The sequence below is a fragment of the Ceratotherium simum genome, chromosome 3, assembly GCF_057802395.1.
Source record: "Ceratotherium simum simum isolate JZ-2026a chromosome 3, ASM5780239v1, whole genome shotgun sequence".
Taxonomy (NCBI): Eukaryota; Metazoa; Chordata; class Mammalia; order Perissodactyla; family Rhinocerotidae; genus Ceratotherium; species Ceratotherium simum.
Window position 1 is genome coordinate 97,175,954 of NC_141902.1, and position 21,101 is coordinate 97,197,054.

Consider the following 21,101-nt stretch of genomic DNA (forward strand, 5'->3'; position numbering starts at 1 on the left):
ATTTAGTGTAAAAATTATCTGTTCAAATCAAGACAAGCCTCTGACACATACACTGATTTGCTAATGAAGGCTTTTCTCCCAGCAGCACTTGCTCTGAAGGACACTTGGTTCAACAGAAGAAAAGAGCCCACTGCTTGCTAACACTGCCTCAAGTCTGTTGGGAAAAGGCCACAGCACAGAGTCTTGGCACAATCCCCCTTGTCTGCAGTTAGCAGATCTGTCATGCCACGCAGTCACAGAATGCTCCTCAGATTTCCCATCATTCTGGTGAGGCGCAGCAGGGACCAGACTCCAGTGACCACTGCAAACTAATTACTCACCCATCTCTGTAGCTTGGTGCCCTTTGGCAAGGATACAGCCTTATTTTCTCCTTCTTCTTTTGTTGGTAACCTGCTCTCAATTGATATCGTTCTAAAATCTGAGCTAAGGGTGGTTCAACCCCCAATGGCCCCGGACTAAGTGACCAGATCCAAACATCCTTCCAGTGCTCACGGTCCCTGGGCCCAGCAGTGAGTTGACGGGGATGGGGGAGGAGGGGAAGGGATGAGGGAGCTCTAGATCCTTTGCTTCCCCAGGAACCAGGCGCTTACCAACAAGCCATTGGAGCCGTGGACGGTGACGCAGCGAGAGAATGTGTGGTGGATGGAGAGGTCCCTGACGTACGTGGGTGGGTCGTAGCCTCCCTTTTCATCCACATCACCAACCAGGTGGAAGTGAATTGGGTACTGACCCAACAGCTGCTGCCCCATATGCTTCAGCTCGACGCCCTCCAGGTGTGCTGCCTTAAACCCCAGTGCAAACTGGGAGAGGAGAGCTGAGGGTCAGAAGGAGTTCATGAGGTGCTCCCTGACCCCCAACACTGGTGCCCACACTCCAAAAATGCACACATGTTGTCCTCAAAGTGCTTCATTAATCCCCACCTTGGATACTCAGTAAATCAAAGTTATTCTCTGCAAACGAGTTAAGATGCCTAGCCCTTCTTACCCCAAGGAAGGAAAGGCACTGCTAATAACATAGGGATGTTGCACAGCAATGAACTGCTTGGAATCAAGAAGTGCAGAGGGACCAAGCAATAGTTGGGGCTTACTTCAACCCTCTTTTCCTGCCTCCTAAGCCAGTGAGTGTTATGATGAAGGCATACCTCTGGAGGGAGGCTCACTAAAAGCATGCCCTAGGAGGGTTGGGGAATCCAGGACAGGGTGGACCATGGGGCAGAAAGAGCCTGTGCCATGGTCCCCCATCTGAGCACCTCTCCTGGGGGAGTGAGGGGATACTGAGCTGGGAGTTTTCATGAGCCCATGACTCTGGTAGCCTGTGTGTGAGTTGTGGGGTACTCTACATGCTCACTTTATAGTACACCTGGAGCCATTCCCAGCTTGCTCAAGGGAACCACCTGACCACACTGAGTGTCTGCACTTCAGGAGCTCAATGTAAAAGCACAGTCTGAAATGACTCTTGTCAAATGTTGGGCTCAGCCAACTTCTACTAGAGAAGGATGATCTTAAGGACATGTTAACCATTCCTTCCAAAAATATGTGTCAACTGGAATGCCAACTCCAGTAGTGGTGCCCTGAAGAGCTGTGTTGAGAATGATTCTGAGGCCTAGTTTGGGAAAAGTGGGGAGGAATGCTCTGAGCACTAAGGGATTACTCTCAGAACTGGAAATGGGGTTGCAGCAGCTTGTGTGACACAAATCTGCTATTTCTGCTCTAGTCTCTCTAACAAGTTTCTCAACCGTGGACAGTACCGCCACTCCAGCCCCCAGCCCATCCTCATAAACTGACTGGAAATACGTGTAAGTGTTTTTGGTGGTTGCAATGACTAGGGAGCACTACTAGCACTTAATGAGCAGGGACCAGGGATGCTAGAAATCCTGTAATATAGGCCAGCAAGACAAAAAATTGGCTTACCTAAAATACCAGTAGGGCACCCATTATGAACTCTGTAAGTTTCACTTCACTGTTCTTTTCAGTTAGATTACCAGAAAGTCGTATCCTTAAAGCCTATGATTTTAGCTTAAGAGAATTGTCTTCACAAAACTCTAAGATACTATTAATCTATCAGCTTAATCCTGATTCACTGAAAGCAATGGCCACGTGAAGAACTTTTGGGTGTCTTATGCTATTCAATATGCCAGATAAAGCCACTTTATATGCAGATGCAAAACAAATTCTTCTTTGAGCTTAATACCAGGAAATGTGAGCTCCAGTGAACTAATATCATTTTCCTTTATTGCGCAGTGAGAGCTCTGCAGTTCATTGTCCCCATCACCGCCTTGATTCTCCACCAGGAGACTCACAGGTAAATTTAATGCTCGAACTTCTAGTTCCTCTTGCCTGCTAATCATTTATCTGTATTTTAATGGCTCTATTGTAAACGTGACTTTCTGTGAGTTAAATGCCAGTTCTTTTAGAAAGTGATCAGGGTTAAATAATGAAGAAAGGGAATGAAAGCAATGATTGGGGTTGAAAATCATGAAGGCAGGGAGCACAGTGTGACAGGTGCCACATGCCTGGGGAGTCAAGAGACGTTCCCAGGTTGGCTCCATCACCTCTCTCGTTGCCAAGTATTGACAGGCAGAACAACATGCCAATGGATAATACATAAGACTCCTCCAACTTCCAGAAGGTATTCTTCTCTTGGTCCTACCTCCCACTCCTCCATCCTCTTCCCTACCAAGAGCTCCCGCCCACAGGCTGGCATTGTGGGAATTCTCCTGGCTGGGTTGTAGCCGCAGCCAGGCAGACTCATACCTTGATGTGGCCTCCAAAGGTATCAAAGTCAAAGAAGTTGCAGATGTGCTTGCTGTAAGGGTAGCATTCATCCTCCGTCTCCCCCATCACCACAATGTTCCGGCTCAGGAGCCCGACCTCGGCTCGCATGTCCACGCCATCTATCTCCTCCCCGATGTGCAGGTACACTGGTTTCCCTAGGGCAGAGAGGGGGAAAAGTGGGAAGTCAGAGGTACTGCGTGTGCCACTGTGTTCCAGGCCCCTGGCAGGTGCTTCCACCAGCTGCTTATGTATCAACATGACCTGTGTGCACGGTGGTCCCCATGGTCCCTGGTCCCATTTTATAGAAGAATGAAGCTCAGGGAGGTGAAGTTACTTGCAGAGCCAGGATTCACACCCATGCATGCTTAGGTCAGAAGCCCACACAGCTTCTGACAAATAGCAGAAATGGCTATTTGTCCCCCAATATCTGTTCCTTCTTCCGCTTTTGGCACTAGAATCTCCTGCATTTTAGCTTGGCACATGGCTCCCCAGAACAACCACATTCCCCAGCCTCCTTGCAGTCCGGTGTGGTCATAAGATGAACAGAAGTGATACGTGTAACCTTCGGGTGGACCTGCTCTTGCTCTTTCCCTGGGGGCTGGAATGTCGACATGTACCGATGGGTCAGCCTCGCCCAGCAGGTGAGAACCATGCCCTAGAGATGGTGGAGCAATGAGAGAGAGGAAACCTGGCTCTGGATGAACCCACAGAGCTGATGTCCTTGACTGCCCAACAGCTGGGATTCTTATGGGCACAACACAAACCCCATCTCTCTTTAAAGCCACTGCTATAAAGCAGTGCAAATCTGTATTCTGTTGGGTAGGCAAATCAGTGTTCTACTTTCCTCAACCTCATGTACAGTGTGCATCTACACTGGATTTTCTAGAAAGCCAGATGGGAGCTTCTGTGTCCAGCACTGTGGCCAGGTTTGGGGTGCCTCTGTGGTACCACTCAGAACAGTGGAAAAGAGCTTGCATCCCACTCTATATTGACCTCATTTTGACCTCCCTCCCTCCCCCGGCCTTGGAGGAGAGGATGCTCTCTCTCTTGTACCACTGACCCTCAGCTCCACACCTTCCCATAGTCTCAAAGTCCTTAACTCCAATAGCCAGCCCTTTCCAGTAGTTTCATTTCTTCCCTCATTTAAGTTACTTACATTCTGTTTTCAAACTCATCTAGGCCTTCCAATCCTTAAAAAACTAACAAACAAAAGATCTTTGTACCCGACTGCACTACCCCTTCTAGCTACTGTCAGTCTCCTTCCCACCATGGCCAGAGTCCCTGAACTTGTGGTCTGTACCCACCCCCTCAGTTTTCCCTCTACTATCTCCCTCCCACCACTCCACTCAGTCTCATCAGATCCACTTGACTTCTCCCTTCCAGTCTCCTCCTCCATCTGTGCAGCAAATGCACCTTAAGAAAGGTGCAGGGTGACAAAAGCTTGGAAATTTGGAATTGTCTTTGATTTACAGCCCCAATTTTGCCTCCACACAATCTCAAATTCTTTTCTGGAATAAAGACATCTTAGCCTGCCTCTAAATTTGGCTTGTCGCTAAGACTGCTGACCTGGCTTGTAGGCACCGTCTCTTCCATTCGAGGATGCAATTACAAAAAGCAGCAATCTCTCATGTGGATTTGCAGCCTGACCCACACCACATACACCACATAGCTTTCACTGTGACCTTGACTTGAGCAACAGAGCACACACGTCAGCCCCAAGACACGGCTAGTGCCCACATGCAAAGGCCGTGGTATATTAAGCCCTAAGCAGCAGCCACCAACAGTGACCTCGCTCTGCTGTCTCGTCCACAGGAAGAGCCAGCTCCCCTGCCCACCCCTTCACCCGGCACACATCCTGTGGGTGGGTCTGCAGTATTTCTAAGGATGTCTATTGTTTTGGAATTCTGCAGACTCAGGGAGATGGCAGTTTCTTTGAAGCATCTTAGTTCAAGATGTGAAACTGGTAGGTGGCAAAGCTGAGAAAACATCCCTTTTGGAATTGGCATTAGCTTTCTGTGGCTACTATAACGAATTACCACAAACGTAGTGGCCTAAAACAACAGAAATTCATTTTCTTAGTCTTGGAGGTCAGAAGTCCAAAACCAATCTCACTTGGTCAGCAGTTAGGGTGTTGGCAGGGCTGGGGCCTTGCAAGGCTCCAGGGGAGACTCTCTTCCCGGCCTTTTGCAGATTCCAGTGGCCGCCTACATTCCTCGGCTGGTGGGCCCTTCCTCCTTCTTCAGTGGGGATCACTCCACCCTCTGCTTCTGTCATCACATCACTTTCTTCTCTGTCTCTGACCCTCCTGTGTCCCTCTTATAAGGACCCTCGTGATTCCACTGGGCCCACCCACATAATCCAGGACAATCTCCCCTCTCACAAGCCTTAACTTAATCACAGCTGCAAAGTCCTTTTTGCCAAGTAAGGTAACATTCACAGGTCAGGTCCTGAAAATTAGCATGTGGACATCTTTGGGGGCCATTATTCAGCCTACCATAGAGTCCTTCCTAAAAAAAGTCTCAAGTATTAAAAAAAATAACTTTACAAAGTCTGTTTATTATAATGCACTCATCCCCTGAGAAATCTGACGCCAAAGGCCTGTGCCTCCTGCCAAAGGGTCAGGAGTGGATGCCATGGGTGGGGGCTCTCAGGAGTTTGGTTGCATCCAGGGTTCTGACATCAACCAGAGGAGAGAGTTTGAAACAAGGTAGCTTTGCAAAATGCGGGGGCCTATTCCTCCAGCGCATCCCACTGTGGCCTCTGGTTTGGGTCACAGGGCCACGTGGCAGTTTTACAGTTTTAAGGTCCAGGAGCAGGGTCCCCTCTGGCCACCTGTATGGAAGCCTCTTCTTCCATCCCTGGCTGCTCTCCTGCCCATTGGCTCTGGGGCCTTCACAGGCACACCAGTCACGGGGCCTTATAGGGGGGTCCGGGGCTAGAGTCTTTTGCAAAAAAATTGCACTAGGTTCTGAGAGGCCCCAGCTGAGGCAGCCAGACAGAAGGCTGCACCTGGAGCAGCGTCCAACTGCTGGTAAGGAAGGAGGCTCGCACACAGGCCGCTTTAAACACCCCACGTCCAGCAGCTGATACACTGAGGATGGACTGTAATCCTGACTGAGAATCTGGTCCAGAGGGCTTTCTGCAGTCGCTTCGGCCAGCTCCCTCACTTCACATTTAGGGAAACGGAAGGTTGGACAATGCCAAGGGCTTGCCCAGTGACCTGATAGAGGGTCAGGACGAGAATGTGGGGTGCACGACTCCCAGGAAAACACGCCCCCTTGGCACCTATGACTGGTGCTGGGGGCTGTCTCTCTTCTCCATCAGGTTCTGGCTCTGGGACCGAGCGAGTGCCATGAGCCTGGGCCTTCGCCAGGAGCACCTTTCACATGATGCTTCCATTCTGTGACTTGACGACTGTGCCACACGAAAACGTGAGGGTTGTCTTTCCAGAACCTTTTACCTCGTAAATCCTCGACTCTGACTTTGAGGGCTGAGCCTGTCACCTTATCTCCAAATAGAGGTTCTCTCCACAGCCCCGGGAGTGTGCTGCCTCCTGCCTCTCTTCAGGAGAGCCTGCTGCAAGGAGTGCAGGTGGCAGATGGCCTCCAGCGGCCACAGCTTCAGGAGCCAGCTGTGTTCGCTCCAAGCCTGTGCTGTTCTCGGGCTCCTCCCAGTGTTGGCGCACAGCAGAGGTGCTGGAGCCGGGCCATTCCCGCCCCACGCAGGACTCCCCAACAGGCAGCCTTGACTCTGGAGCCCCCGGTCGGCCTGCCTGAGACTTTCTCAGAGCTGCACTGTAGTCTGAGCTCCTCCGACCTAATCATCCTTCCTTTCCTCCCTCCCTTTACAGGCATCAGACCTGCATCTCAGTCTGAAGACTCTCCTGGCTCCTCTACTCCCTCTCTCCTCCCCCCAGTAAATGTCTTGCACATCTAACTCTGTCTGGACACACCTTCCTGCTTTATTTTTCCCTTGCCAGTGGAAGATCTTGGGGATCAATATGGAGACCAAAGAATTTTCAGCACTTTCTGCCTCCCTGCCTTCCCTAGTCTCCCAAACCATCCCAGTTCAAAACACTCCCTGTGGATAAACAGGTAAGTAAAAATGGGCCCTTCTTCTGGTCTGCCTCATGCCTCCGGACACACTAGATCCAGACCTTCTTTCTCCACTGCTGGACACCCCCATGGACAGCTTTACTGGCAACACCCAGAAAAGCTTCCAAAGGCTTCCTCAACCAGCAAGTCCTCGGATTGGTCTTGGGGTACAGAAGGAAGAACTCCTGCCAGCACCCCAGAGGCAGCTCAGATGTCCACGAGCTGGCCAAAGCAAGTGCGGAGGAGCCCTAGGGGCTGTCCCGAGAGGCACAGCACAGAGTATGCTTCCCAAGGGGATGCCCCCCCAAGGCTGAGCACATTAGGGAAGTGGCTGCACAGGGAGCAGCAGGCATGGTCCTGCCAGCCAGCAGCATGGGAAAAGAGCTTCCTCTGCAGCTCCAAGGAGCTTAGATCCCCGCCTACCAACCCGCAGGATGCACAGAGAAAACCCCAGACTCTGTGTGGGCTTATCTGCCATCACTCCCATACAACCCCTCCTGCTCCAGCCAGACCATACCACCCACCCTTCCCTGAACAAGGCTTTGCTGTTTTACACCTCAGAGCTTTTATCTAAGCTGCTCCCTCCAGCTGGGACAGCCTTCCCCAACTTGCCCATGAAGCAAATGGCTTTGTCCTTCCAGGTCCAGCTCCCATGGCTCCTTCTCGGTGAAGTCTGCCCAACCATCCTCCACGCTGCCTTTGCATCTCAGTGTGGCCACAGCACTCGGCAGAGCCAGGAAACCAGGCCAAGCCTCCCCATCTCCAGGATACACATCCCCAGACTTCCAACCAGCCCTCAGAGCGCATGCATTTCAGGGCTCAGGGGGCATCTCTCAGTTTGTCGGCACCTCCCTTAAAGATGGTGTCCAGGCAGGACACTGACAAGTGGCTTCTGTTCCTCAGGGATCCAGTCTCAAACACAGCTGGAGAGGCAGGAGAGTGGATGGGGAAGACTGTGGCTCTGGAGCCAGGCTACCCAGATTGGATCTGGACTCAGATGCAGCTGTGAGTCCCTGAACACGTTATTTAAGCTCCCTGAACCTCAGGCTCTTCATCTATAAAATGGAGATAATAATAGCACATATCTCAGATGGTAGCCATGACTGTTAATGAGTTAATCCATGGAATGTGCTTAGGAAGCTCGTGGGACATGGTGGAGGCTAGTGTAACAGAAGGGACACATGCGGCTGTCACCAGCATTGTCCCCAAGTGGAGTCTGGAATCCAGAGCTCCCACTACTAGCTTCATGCCTATAATGATGGGGACTTGGTAGAAAACAGGTCTGGCGGCTTTCTTTGTGCTCTGGGGAAACAGCCTCGGCGTAGGAGTGACTTCCAGGTGAGGAGGGGCTGTGTTGATCAGACTCCTGTGAGTGGGGATGGAAGACAGACCGAGAGCTGGAGGAGTATCCAGTCATACCGCTTCCTCCCCCTGGATCCCTCATCAGGACCTGACAAAACCGCACTACTGCTGTCCACGGTGGCGGCCATTTTATCTGTCCTGCTGCTGCCTTCACAGGCCTCTCCCAGGCTGCTATCCCAGGGGAGCTGCATGCCCCAATTTCCCGGCACCCCATCTGGCCTGCAGAATTCTCCGTCCCAGCTCCACCCTCCCTGCCTTCTCGCAGCACTGATACATGGAGGACAGCCAGGGGAAGCAGATGTGGCCACGCCACATTTGTCCTGAATGATCCAGAGGGGCTATGAGCATGACAAAGGCAGGGAGGAGGCCTGGGAGCAGAGGGGCTCTGCATGGTCGCCCCACACAGGGCTTCAAACCCTGACCTTCCTTCCTGGCGCCCACCTGGCGGCCGCCCTGGTCCCCTCTACGGGTAGGCACGGTCCTAGGCACTTTGGGGTCAAGAGAAGAATATACATCAAGGACCTTCCAGTGGGGGAAACAGACACGAGTACTTGTAGTTCAGACCTGGCAGGACCCCGTGAGTCTGAGGGAAGGGGCGATGGGACCTGCCCTTCTCAGACCTTCAAGGACAAGCCCAGAGGGAGTCTGGCTGGAACGTCCCAGAGAAACAAATTTAAACCACAGAGCTCCCCAGGTTCCTCCTACAGTCCAGTCAACTCCAAGTGGAGGTGCTGGGAACAGGGTCCTTCGTGGCGGAAGGATGAAGTAGAACAGTAGCCTTGGAGCCAGAGCCCCGAGTTTGAATCCTGGCTCAGACAGACCAAGTAGACTTGCTTGGTCTACACCAGCACCACCCACTAGAACTTTCCGAGCTGATGGAAATGCTCTGTTCTGCGCTGTCCAATATGCTAGCCACTAGCCACATGCGGCCACTGAACACTTGAAATCTGGCTACTGTGACTGAGGAATGGAATTTTAAATTTTATTTAATTGTAATTAAATTTAAATAGCCCCACATGACTGGTAGCTACCATATTGGAAAGCACAAGTCTAGACATTTAATTTCCAGGACGCTTGGTTTCCTCATCTGTGACATGGAGAAAACGGTAGCCCCCACCTCATTAGGTTATCATGAAGGGTGAACAAGTTGGTTTATGTAAAGTTGGCATATCATAGGAAACTCAAAAAATGTTAATACTAATTAATAGTAGTAATATTTAAAAGTGTTTCTGTGCTGGGGGTGGTTATAAGCAAGTGGGAAGGTGAGAAAGAAAATGGGGCAGAAAATGGAGGTTTCCCATTGCCATGTCAGGAGGTGTTAGGAATCACACTGTGGTTGGCAAAACTTTGAAATATTTTTTTAGATGATTCACACATTTTCATTACTTTGTAACCCCCATCTGTTTCCCATCAGAAAACCCTTAAAATGTAAAAAGGCCTATTTACTGGAATGGGGCATTGAGAAAGGAAGATCTAGGAAGGCTGTGTCCCTGTCTACAGGCAGCCTGGGGAGGGGGCCCTAAGTGATAGGTGGGGTGGGGGCCGGGGGCACAGCTATGAGTGGACAAGAATGAAGCAGGCACCATCCTCACTCCAAGTCAGCGGGGGATGGAGAGGCAAAGCATGGGCTTGGGGCCGAATAGGAGAAACGCGAGCCTCCCCAGGACACACACACACACAACCCCCCTACCTAGGGCTTTTCTGATGCTGTCCACCAGGAGGCGCTGTTTTCACGTAAGCCGCAAAGCAGCTAAGCAGAGTAATGTGGATGGTCCACTCTGAGCCTAACAACTTGAAGGGAGGGAGGTGGTAGGCTGGGCTGTGGGGCTGGTGGAGATACAGACACAGGCAGAGCTTGACCAAGGCAGTGGGGAGGGCCCTGAGGAGGCTCCAGCCTCTCCTCCACTTGTCCATCGCCCCCCTGGTACTCAGGGCCCAGAGCAGCCACCTCACTCCACATCCTGCCTAAGAGGCCTCAAGAGGCAGCTGGACCTGTTGGCCAAACACTGTTGGCAGGAGCAGCTCTCCAGCCTCACACACAGACCACAGTGCTGGGTGAGGCAGGCATGCCCTGACATCACAGGGGTCCCTCGTGCTCAGGCCACCCTTGGCACCCAGAGCTGCCCCTTCGGGACCCGCTCAAAGTGAAGTCCCTCCAGTCCTCGGGGCGCCCAACGCTGGGTGCAGGTGAGGGCTGGTCTGAACAGGCTCCGAGGGTCTCTCCCAGGGGAGCACCTCCTTCCGCCTCTGTGCAGGACTCCAAGGCAGGCTTTTCCCCCTCTTAGGAGCACAAATGGCACCTTACAATGAAGACTGACATCAGCTCAAACGGTCTGAATGCCACTCCTGCCAAGAGTCCAGGAGAACGACATCCCAGAAGGACTGTCCACAAGGATTGTCCCTGGAGGACACAGGAGTCATCCAGTGGAGACCTAAGGGTCACCCGTCATTAGGAACCTGCTTCTCTTGGTGCTCTCCTATAAATGGGGATATAGGGAGTCTTTCCTCACCAGGGGAAACCCAGTGGGCCACTGCACTCAGAGCCCCAAGTTGCCACCGTGGTGTCTCCTGCTCTCTCCAGCCCCACGCAGCTCTGGCGTTCTCCACTGTGGCTACTCTGCTCCTCTTCCGCGGCTGGAGCACCACATGCTCCTCCCAGCACAGGGTCTTCGCATTTGGCTGTCCCTCTTTGACTGTGCTCTTTGCCCCTCGTCAGCTTCTCCTCTCGCTCCAGCCCTCCGCTCTATCACTAATTCCTCTCAGAAGGCTCCCACCCCTGTTCTGACTTTGACAAATCCCCCTTTTCTATGCTCCTATCACCGCCCCTATGTTCTTCCTCCAGAGCAGTTCTCCCATTTGGGATTTCTTTTCACTAGGATGATTCTTTGCTGGATGTCTCTTCCCACTGCAGGACTGCAGGCTCCCTGAGGGCAGAGAATGTGTGTATCTGGCTCACCATGGCACCCCAGAGCCTGGCACACTGCCCGGCACATACGTGCTCTCTAACTGTTGGCTGCATAAATGATGAAACGCTCCTTCCTGTCTCCCCACGCGTGTTCTTGGGAAGGAGGAGTGATGATGCCTGGCCAGCCCAAGGGTGGGAGAAGGGTGGGGCATGTGCACTCACAGACATGGCCTCCACACCTTGAGGCCCCCTGCAGGCCTCCGAGAGACCTCACGCGCCACTTACTCATCAAGACAGATGCGGTGTGCTGCTTTCTCGCTGCAACTCCCTTCACCTGCACGTCCCAGAGGACAGAACTGATAAGCTACAAAATATACAAGTTTCAACCACTGGCCTGTGGGCTGCGCCCCTTCCTTCCTTTCCATCTTTAAGCTTAGGTTCTCAATTATTGCACCTAATACAACTAATAATAGCAGCTGACATCGACTGAGCACTTACTGTGTGACAGCACTGTTGTAAGTACCTCACCCATACGAGCTCCCCGTGAAGTACTGATGACCATCGTCTCCACTGGACAGACACGGGAACCGAGGCAAAGGGAAGTTAAGTCCTTGTTTAAGGTCACACAGCCAAGAACTGGTGTCCCTGGAATTCAAATCCTATGCTCTTTAAGCGATTCTACCTCTACCAAAAAAAATAGAAAAGCCTTTCTCAAAATGTCTTCAGAGAAGGTGACCAACAGCATGTCCCCTCACCTGATACCACCAGTCAAACCGCAGACAGCCACACGTGGAGCATCTTTGCATCACACGCGTCCAGAGTCGCTGTTCTCACTGCTGTGCAGCATCCTTCACTCGGAAACTCCCATGACGCATTCCTCAGCAGCTCAGAGCTAAGGGAGAGCCGCCCCTCTTGGCCTCTGTCTCCTCCCTTTTTTTGGACAATAATAGTTAAATAATTTGTGAAGTTTCTTTTCTGTTCTGGCTGCCAGGAAGCTCAGAAATACATTTCTTGGTCTATTTCAGCAGCTTCTGCTAACTTCCGTTTCCCTGCTTTTTGCTGAATTGATTCTCCTTCCATCAGTCTTTTATTACTGAGACACACATCTTTCAATCTGTTTTTTTTTTCCTGTATGAAGATTTACTTGGGTTTGAGTTTATTGTAAGATACCCTCAAACCTTTTTCGAAGAAGGTAAGGATTCCAACAAATCACCCTTTAAAAAGGCAGACTCTGCCACCTTGTCGGGGAATGAACGTTTGGTCACCTCAGCTGCTACCCATGAGCTGCTGCCTCCTTCCCCTCTCTAGCCACAACCCCCAAATCACCATCTCCTAGAAACATCACCAGCCTTCCTTTTGCAGGTTCTGAGTCCTGCAGGGTCAGTGCCCTGGGACCATAGCTGCGGTGTGTGTGGGCCATCTCAGCCATGTGACCTCCAGGGTCCCCTTCCCCCATGAGTAAAATAAGGGCTTTGGACTCCATCACTGTTTCTCATCTTTTTTAACCTTTGCTCCCCCAAATTCTTTCTCAAGCGCAACCCCACCAGCCAAAAAGATTGTGTTGAATTTTATTTTCTGTTGTTTTATTTCCAAAATAATAGGTATCTGGAATACATTGAAGATGGTTTTCCACCCCACAGTCTTCCTCCTACCCCAAATTCTACTACTTCTCCAGGTGCAATGTCCTGTAGCAGCTGGTATTTTTAATGCCCAGTATTGATTCTCCTTTCTTCTGGTAATACATCCCAACTTTCCTTTTGGGAATGACCCTTTCTCCATTCGACACAGTCTTAGAGGGACTGTCAACGAAGATGCGCTGCCTCCTCCTAGCCACCAGCCCAATTAGGGCTCTCTCCCTGGAAGGTGACCTTTGGGCGCTATGTCCAGTGACTAAGCATGGTTCCTGCAGACAGTGATGCCCTGAGGATGCTGCCCATTCGCTCCTGCTACCCAGATCCCTGAAGCTGCCCTGTTCCTTGTCCTTTTGCAGCCTGGCTGTTCAGCTTTGACTTTAGTTCTCTAAGTTTAATAGCCTCCCAATGAATTCCTTTTTCACTGAAGACAGTCAAGTTGGATTCTGTTGCTTACAACCCAAAGAACTGATCCACAACTCTCTCCACCAAAAATAACTGACCTGGACTATACCTGAGGTCTCCTTGTACCTCTAACAATCTGTAATTCCAGTAACCTCACACAACATAAATGACAGGGCACCTAGGTCAAGATTTAGGAGAAGAGAAAGGAAAACCCAAAAACTATAAAAAAAGGAGATGTAAAGTTTTGTGGTAGATTACATTATTGCCTAAAAAACATTCACTCCCCCCCGAGTCAGGATGGGAGACACAGGCGCCCCCCACGTTGAGCCTGACCATGCGATCTGCTTTGGCCAATGGAATGTGGGTTTGAGAGTGTGTTATTCTCAGCCCAGGCCTGAGAGTCCTCTTGTGTGTCCATCTCTTTCTCTAGGAACTTTCAACCTCCTCCATGAGAAGAAAATGTCTTGGAAAGAATGAGAGTCACATGGAGCTGATCTAAACCCAACTCCCAGTCTGGAGCCAAGCTCAGTCTGGAGAAGTTGAGCTCTAGACAACCTGCAAGGCATAAGTAAGAAATAAATGCTTGCCTTGAGATTTTAAGGTTTTTTTGTTATGCAGCATTATTACGGCAATAGCTAACTAATACGGATTTGCTGTGATTTCAGGCAACTTTAAGCCTAACCATTTTCAGAGTCATCTAGCCCAGGGAGGAGTTAGTGAACATCTTACCTGCTACTCTGACCTGGTTGGAGGCACAGGCTTTGCAGGGAAGCACCTGGAACTCTTCCGCCTGGTACATGGAGTAATCAGTACTGGCGACCACCAAGGTGTCCCCAGGCTTCCATGACTGTACGTTGTCTTCCAGATTCAGGATGGTGCTGTTCACGTTGGTGTCGATGGTGACAGTGAGTCTGGGCCTCACTGGAACCCAGAACAGCAGAGACTGAGATACAGCCCTTTGCTCTCAGCAAACTTCCAACTGCCCACCTCCTCCCTGCCCCTCCCTAAATAAGCAAATGCCGGGTTTGCCTATCCAAAACCCAAATCACCAGGCTCACCCATCCCGGTCTTGGTGCAGGTTTTTGAAGTCAACAAAAACCCTACCAGAAAAGAGCCATTCATTAGGTCTGGGCAGGGGAATTTTCCACTACCTCCTTAGCTGGAGTTAAATGTGGCTGCCTCACCACACCCACTTTGCTCAAGATGTAAAACAAATATAGTTCCTCTCAACCATTATTTACAGTAGCCGGGAGCCTTTCCCCCAAAGAACTCCCATCCCTAATGACTGCCTTCTGGAGGTGGCCAAGTGCCTCCTCGAATGAACCCACCATTTCCAATCCCTTCTAAAGAGCACGTCGGGAGCTGAGTTTAAAATAACAGCATCCAAAGAGGCAACCAGCTGCGTGTCTCTGCAGGGAGGGCTGCAGGGAGGTCAGCTCTGTCCACTGGCCCCTGGGTTTCTTGGACCAGGCCCTTCCCCTTCCTGAAAGGCATATGGGCAGGGTGGGGCTCTGCTGGCTCCTGCCAACTCCAAGGACCCTCCCACTGCTCCTGTGTCACAGAAGAGCTCTCCACTGCGAGCTCAGCAGGAGCAGTGTGTCACTGTGATGCTCGGAGGCGGCTGACCCAGCCAGCCAAGCTCACGATGTGTAGCTGCCAGCTCAAGGAGCAGAGCCACGGTTTCATTTCTGTCTGCAAAAGAAATGAGAGCTGCTTACCAGGCTTCCCACAAAGGAACCGCACACGGTAGCCCCGGCAGGCTCGGCCCCGGTCGTAGCACACAAACCTATAATCCTGGCCTCTTTTGTAGACAACCTCGGTGGTGAGGTTAACTCCATCCACTGTCATGGCCTGGAAATGGCACAGAAATTATAGAGCAAAGTCATTGCTTTTTGTAAAGAAGGAAGGTGATGATTAATGTTATAAACATATACTCATAAGTCTAAAATTGTCCCTGCTGCAAAAACTATTTGCAATGGTCCAGGATTATTATTCCAATGAAAGCCCCCATCAGTTTTGTTGTAAGAAAAACAGCATGCAGTCGCAGGACTGATAAACGCCTTGCCTGGGGTCCTCCGGTACTCAAAATCCACACCCATGATTTACTGCTCATTCCCGGGGGGACAACTTATGGGGCATCCACAGTAATCAGGCGCTCTGTGAGGAGCTGGGCTGGCTTCTCACAACTCGTCCCACCACCACCAGCACCACGAACAGTGGCTGACATTTACCGAGGACTCACTGTGTTCAACCCACTGGTACCCAAATGTGATTCCACATCACACGGGGAGCCTTTAAAATGACTCATGCCCAGGCCCCATCCTCGGAATCTCAGAATTGATCATGTCTGGGGTGCAGCCTGGGCATCAGGACTTTTTTTGTGTGTGTGTGAGGAAGATTAGCCCTGAGTTAACATCTGATGCCAATCCTCCTCTTTTTGCTGAGATTGGCCCTGGGCTAACATCCGTGCCCATCCTCCTCTACTTTATATGGGACCCCACCACAGCATGGCTTGATAAGCGCTGCCTCTGTCTGTGCCTGGGATCCGAACCCGCGAACCCCAGGCTGCCAAAGCAGAGCACGCAAACCTAACCACTACACCACCGGGCCAGCTCCCTGGGCATCAGGACTTTTAAACTGTGCTGGCCAATATGGTAGCCACTAGCCATACGTGGCTAACGAACTCTTGAAATATAGCTGGTACAAATTGAGATGTACTGTAAGTATAAAACATATACCAATTTCAAAGGCTTAGTACCAAACAAAATTGTAAAATATCTCATTAATAATTTATTCTATTGATTCCATGCTTCCATTCTATTAATTCCATATATTGGAATTATGATTCCATAATGCCAATTATGATTCCATAATTCCAATATATTTTAAATATATTGAGTTAAAAACATATATTACTTGAATTCATCTAAAAAAATAATAAAACAAATAAACAAAAGCTGCCCAGGTGATTCTAATGGGCAGTAAAGTTTGAGAACCCTTCTGTAGTTCCGAGCTAAGTGTTTACATATATTATCTCATTCCATCTTCAGAGCTACGAGGTTGTTACTAGTTTTACAATAAGGAAACTGATATGCAGAGAGGTTGAGTAACTTGCCCAGAGTCACAAAGCTAGTAAGTGGCAAAGCCAAAATTTGAATCCAGACTCATCCAACCACTGGGCTTGTGCTTCTCGGCCCCTCCCACTGCTGCCCTCCAGCACCCACTGCCTAATGTCTTTTGTTCAATGTTGGCCTCCTCTCACTGGACTGTGGGCTCTGGGGAGGGCGAGGACCAGGTTTTTGCCTGTCTCCCAGGTCCCAACATCCAGCCTAGGGCTGGCACAGAGTGGGGTCTCAGCCAATGGGGGCAGACGGGAGGGCGAGCAGCTTCAGGGCCAGGTAGAGAATTTAGAGAGCAGCTCAGAGGAGAGTGTGATGCCTGCCAGCTGGGGCTCATCCCAGGCTGGGTGTGTCTCATCGAGACTGTGGCTGTCATCAGAGACATGCGATTTAGAGCCAGGGCTGCAGCTGTTGTCCTCTTTGGCACGGAGACCAAAGCGAGCAGGGCTGGGCACACAGGCAGGCAAAGTATAGTCAACCCAGAAAAGGGGAGGACTTTTTAGGAAACATTGTTTTGAACCCAGCAGATACAGTTGTCTTTGGCTGGGAAGGAGAGCTCTGGGATGTGAGCTCCACCCTCCCCACAGGCCGCACAGCACAGCAGTGGTCTCGGGTGGTCTCGCTGCAGCAGAGGCGGGCATTGAGGCCGGCAGCCATTGGAGGACAACACCAAGCCTGGGAGGGGTTAGAAGCCAGCTCAGCTGGCTGACTGGCAAGCCCAGCTCCCCGACCCCTGACGTTCTCCGATGAGGCCAGTATGTTCTTCGTAGACCCCAAAATATTGAGAACCGAGCCTGAAAACACCACCGAACGGAGTGGGACAGTTTCCAAGGCACAACGTCCAACAACAATTCCAAGGAATCTCCTCATTTCTGCTGCTTGTCTCTTCTTCCCTTTTCTAACCTGAAGAATGACCTCAGTTTTGGATAAGAAGAGTAAAAAGGGCTCCATCACTGTTTATTGAAACTCATCTTCACTTTAGGCACAATTTTATTGTTGTTCATGATAATAACTAATAATCATAAAATAATTAACAATATTATTATAATAATAAAATAAAACAATTTTAAAATAATAAAAAATTTATGAGCATTCACTATAGGTCAGGCACTTCATATATTGTTGCGTTAAAATCACAAAATAATCCTCTGAGGGAACAATACTATCCCCATTTTTGCCTATGAGGAAATTGAGACAGAAGTTAAGTGACCTGACTGGAATCTGTGGCCAGGACTGTGAATGAGGCATCCCGGGTGCGACATTTGGGGCGGTGCTCCCCGTCAGGGTCGCAAGAGGGCAGAGTCGACCCCTGAGAGGGAGGGCCACCTCAGACGGTGTGCCTGCCCTGGGCTCCTCACTCGCCTGGCCCGGTCCTGGCACTGCTGATGCACCTCAGCTCACAGTGGCAGAGCTTCGAGGCAAACTCAGATTTCCCCGGTGTCAAAATACATTTTCCTAACCACCAGGCTAACCACCAACCACCATGCAAGAGCTGTGGGGGATGTACAGACTGCCCAATGTGGTATCATCCCCAAGGAGATATGAGTCCAGGAGGTCCCACTGGCCTCAAAAGGTGGGTGGGTTTTAAGTGAGAAGCTGGGAGGAAAGGGGATTTCAGCCAAGGAGAATTGCAAGGAGGACAAAGACATGGAAACTGGGCGGGGTGGGGGTGGGGGTTGGGTTTTGATTTTGCAGAATCACAAAATATCAGATCTTGAAAGAGGTTTCCTTGAGTTGAGGTCGGCTATGCCAGTCTTGCTCCTTCCTCTTTCTTTCCAGCCCTCCTCCTCCAATCCTGCCTAGGTCACAGATGTCCTTGACACACCTTCCCCTCCGGAGGATCTGACTATGTCTAGGCAGAGCAGGCGTCTGGGGCCCTCTATGTGTAAGACACAGGCTCGGGGGGCAGCCACAGCCCTGAAGAGGAGCATTCGGCCCATGCAGTGGTCAGACACGCCAAGTGACCACAGTAATCTGTGATTTCCAATAGTGCCAAAAATGGACATGTGGGAAGTTCAATTCTGTTTCAGTCTCTCCTGTGGGTTAATTAACTAGGGCATTTAGCTCCTGGCTGATGTGTCTGACACTCATAACAAGGATGAAATTCTGCTTCTCTCATCTGTTGCAGACATAGAACCAGGCTGGCTCCGCTTCCCTAACTTTGGAAAAAGCAGGAGTATATTATGCACCCCCACTGTTGTCTTTTATGAGTTCAAAGCGATGCTCTAGCTCACTCTGGGCACCATGACTGACTGAAGGTTGATGGTGAGAAGCACGGGCAAACTTCACATCTCTAGGACAGCAGCACTTTCTCCTGGTCTCTAGAGACAGAGGTCTGAATTCACTTTTGGAGGCACATGGCATATTTTTAAATGACTGCTTCAACGGGCCTTCGTTTTGCCAAGAAAAAGCCAAGATCCTATTCTGGAATTGAGAGTTTTGAACTAATAAGGGGCTACAATGCTCAGCAAAATATTGTCAAAGAATGCGATTTTGTAGGAAGGCTGTTCCAAGCCTCAGGGTAAGCGGGGAAAACTGTTGTCGGGTCTTTTATTCTTCTCCAGACCTCAAATAACTTAAACTCAGGGAATTCACTGTCAAGGATCCTCCTTTTGTTGGAAGGAAACTGGACCCTGCACTATGGCAGCAGACTGGTGGTTAGAGAGTATGGGGTGGGGGCAAACATACATAAACCAGTCTCCTCTGCTATCTTCGAGCCTTCGGTAACGTGTTATTTAATGTTTTAGCCTGGGATTAGCCATGCTTCGACATACTCAGGGAAGAGCCTGTGTCTGTGCTGGGAGCAAAGTCACTGGATGAGGGGAATGCCTCAGGAAGGCTGTTTCCTTGGCGTGGAGAAGTGGTCTTCCAAATAGCAGTGGTCTGGAGCCAGACGGCTGGCAGGGCAAACACGAGGGATCTGTAGACTGTGTCAGCACTCTGTGAGGATTCCCAAGAGTACTTGGGAAGAGAGGACTGTAAAGGACGGGGCTTCCTCTAGCCAAGGAAACTGGAGGAATAAGATTATGGCTATTTCAGAATTAAAGCTGGAATGTTCAGGTTGCAGAGAAAATTAAAATTAAATCCAGGACCTATGTGCTTTGCGCGAGTCAGTGTTTTTTGTTCTGTCAGACCCAAGAAGAGCCTACAACTTGCAACTTAATCTGGGTAAATTCTTTTCAATTAACATTGGAGCCGCGTGAAGGGAGAGCCCTAGCCAAGTAACGAGAAAGGTTTCCTTGGCCTTTGCTAACTGCAGAACAGAGCGTCCTCCCTTGGAAAAGTGGCCACTTGCCCCCTGGTCCCTGTACAATGCCAGGCAGAGGGCAGAAACTGCCCAGCATGGTGCAGTGGGGTGTGAGCACAGTCAGGTGACCTGCGGCCTGTGGGTGGAGAATCTGAGAGACGGGGTGGCACAGATGCTGATCACCACTTTTATTGGCTGAAAGAGGATAAAATGAGCAAGGATGGGCTTTCAAAAATGATTTCTAATTCTACATCAAGCATTTAGGTGGCCTCAACTCTCGTTTTGGAACAAGACCGGGCATAAGGAAATAAACTCCATTTTCTTTGCCTATGCCTTACCTGTCATCCATTGTGCCCAGTAGCTCACCAGCTGAGCTGTTGAATTATGAGGGCGGTGTATGTACTCAATACTTCCATGATGAGAAGTCTGAGGTCCCCTCTGGATAGGGTAACTCCAAGTGCAGATCCTGAGCAAACACTGTTATTCTATGAATATTGGCTTTCACTTAGCTCTGCAGAGAACAAGGCTGTAGGGTGTGTTCTCCACCTGGGCTGGGCTCAGCCTGCACCCCAAATCCCAGCTGGATCCTGTGTACTTAGGGTCCCAAAGGAAATCAACTGAGAAGTGGGATGAGGCCGACCCATCCCTGCGCTGGGCACTCTCAGCCATGGCTGCAGGAGCAGGTTAAAGAGAAGGCAGGGAACTTGGAAGGTGGGTCCAGGAAAGAATTTGAGTCCTCACTCTGGAACTCACTAACCGGGAGGCCTGGAACTGATAACAAGCTTGCATTTCCGTCTCTAAAATGGGAATGTTATTCTCTGGCTTACCCGTGTCACAGGAGGGCCATGAGAATCACACCACTCAACTGGCCAGCAAGTTTGTGATGTGCAGAGTCTTCTTCAAAATAAAGCCTTTATAACCACTGATTGTTTTGAGTTCGGTACCTGTATATCAATGGGGCGGTTGCAGATTTTTCCTGGGTGAGCAGCCCGGACGTCTGAAATTTTCTCCCCACCTTTAGTCTGCGGCACTTTATCATGTTTGAACCACTCTGTCCACTCCACGTCTAGGCAGAGAGCAAAGAGCAGGGTCAGACAGGAAAGGCCCGGGAGGGCCAGCCATGCTCAGTGTAGTCCCAAGCACCCTCGGCACAGCAGGACTTGAACACCATCTGTCCAAGCTGCACCGGCCTGGGGCACCGGAGGCTCGTAAATAATCGGCCAACTCTCCCACCTTTTAATTCAAAACTCCTCGTATTGACTCTTAATTTTATAAAAGCAATAGATACTCTTCATTATTGCAAAAAGAAGAGAGATGAAATCCATCCACAAACCCCTTATCCAAGGACGGCTGCCTTGTGCACCCCAGTCCCCACGTTGGGGCTACTTGAAGGTGGGGTCCTGTTCCTGTCTGCATTTCCCATTCAGGGCCTTTGCCTGGCACAGAAAGGTATTCTGTGGGGGAAAACATCCCTCCGGACTATTGCCCACTGTGGCTTGATGAATTCAAGGCAGCTTCCAGTTGCAAATTCAGCTGACTCTGCAACAGTTAAGTGGTCTTATTG

The 21,101-nt window shown here is 50.4% G+C and overlaps 1 protein-coding gene across 8 annotated transcripts in view; it reads right to left on the minus strand.

The window, feature by feature from the left end:
• CEMIP (cell migration inducing hyaluronidase 1) overlaps window positions 1–21,101 on the minus strand; it is a 159,877-nt gene that overhangs the window by 38,072 nt on the left and 100,704 nt on the right. For 7 of the 8 annotated variants that reach the window (XM_004432005.3, XM_087429049.1, XM_087429048.1 and 4 more), the window contains 5 exons: window positions 20,482–20,603; window positions 14,890–15,022; window positions 13,901–14,092; window positions 2,754–2,929; window positions 591–800 (listed from right to left, as the gene is read on the minus strand). In XM_004432005.3, coding sequence (XP_004432062.1) covers window positions 591–800; window positions 2,754–2,929; window positions 13,901–14,092; window positions 14,890–15,022; window positions 20,482–20,603 — 833 coding nt within the window. The remainder of the gene's footprint in view (window positions 1–590; window positions 801–2,753; window positions 2,930–13,900; window positions 14,093–14,889; window positions 15,023–20,481; window positions 20,604–21,101) is intronic. The other variant, XM_087429053.1, reaches the window with a different exon arrangement.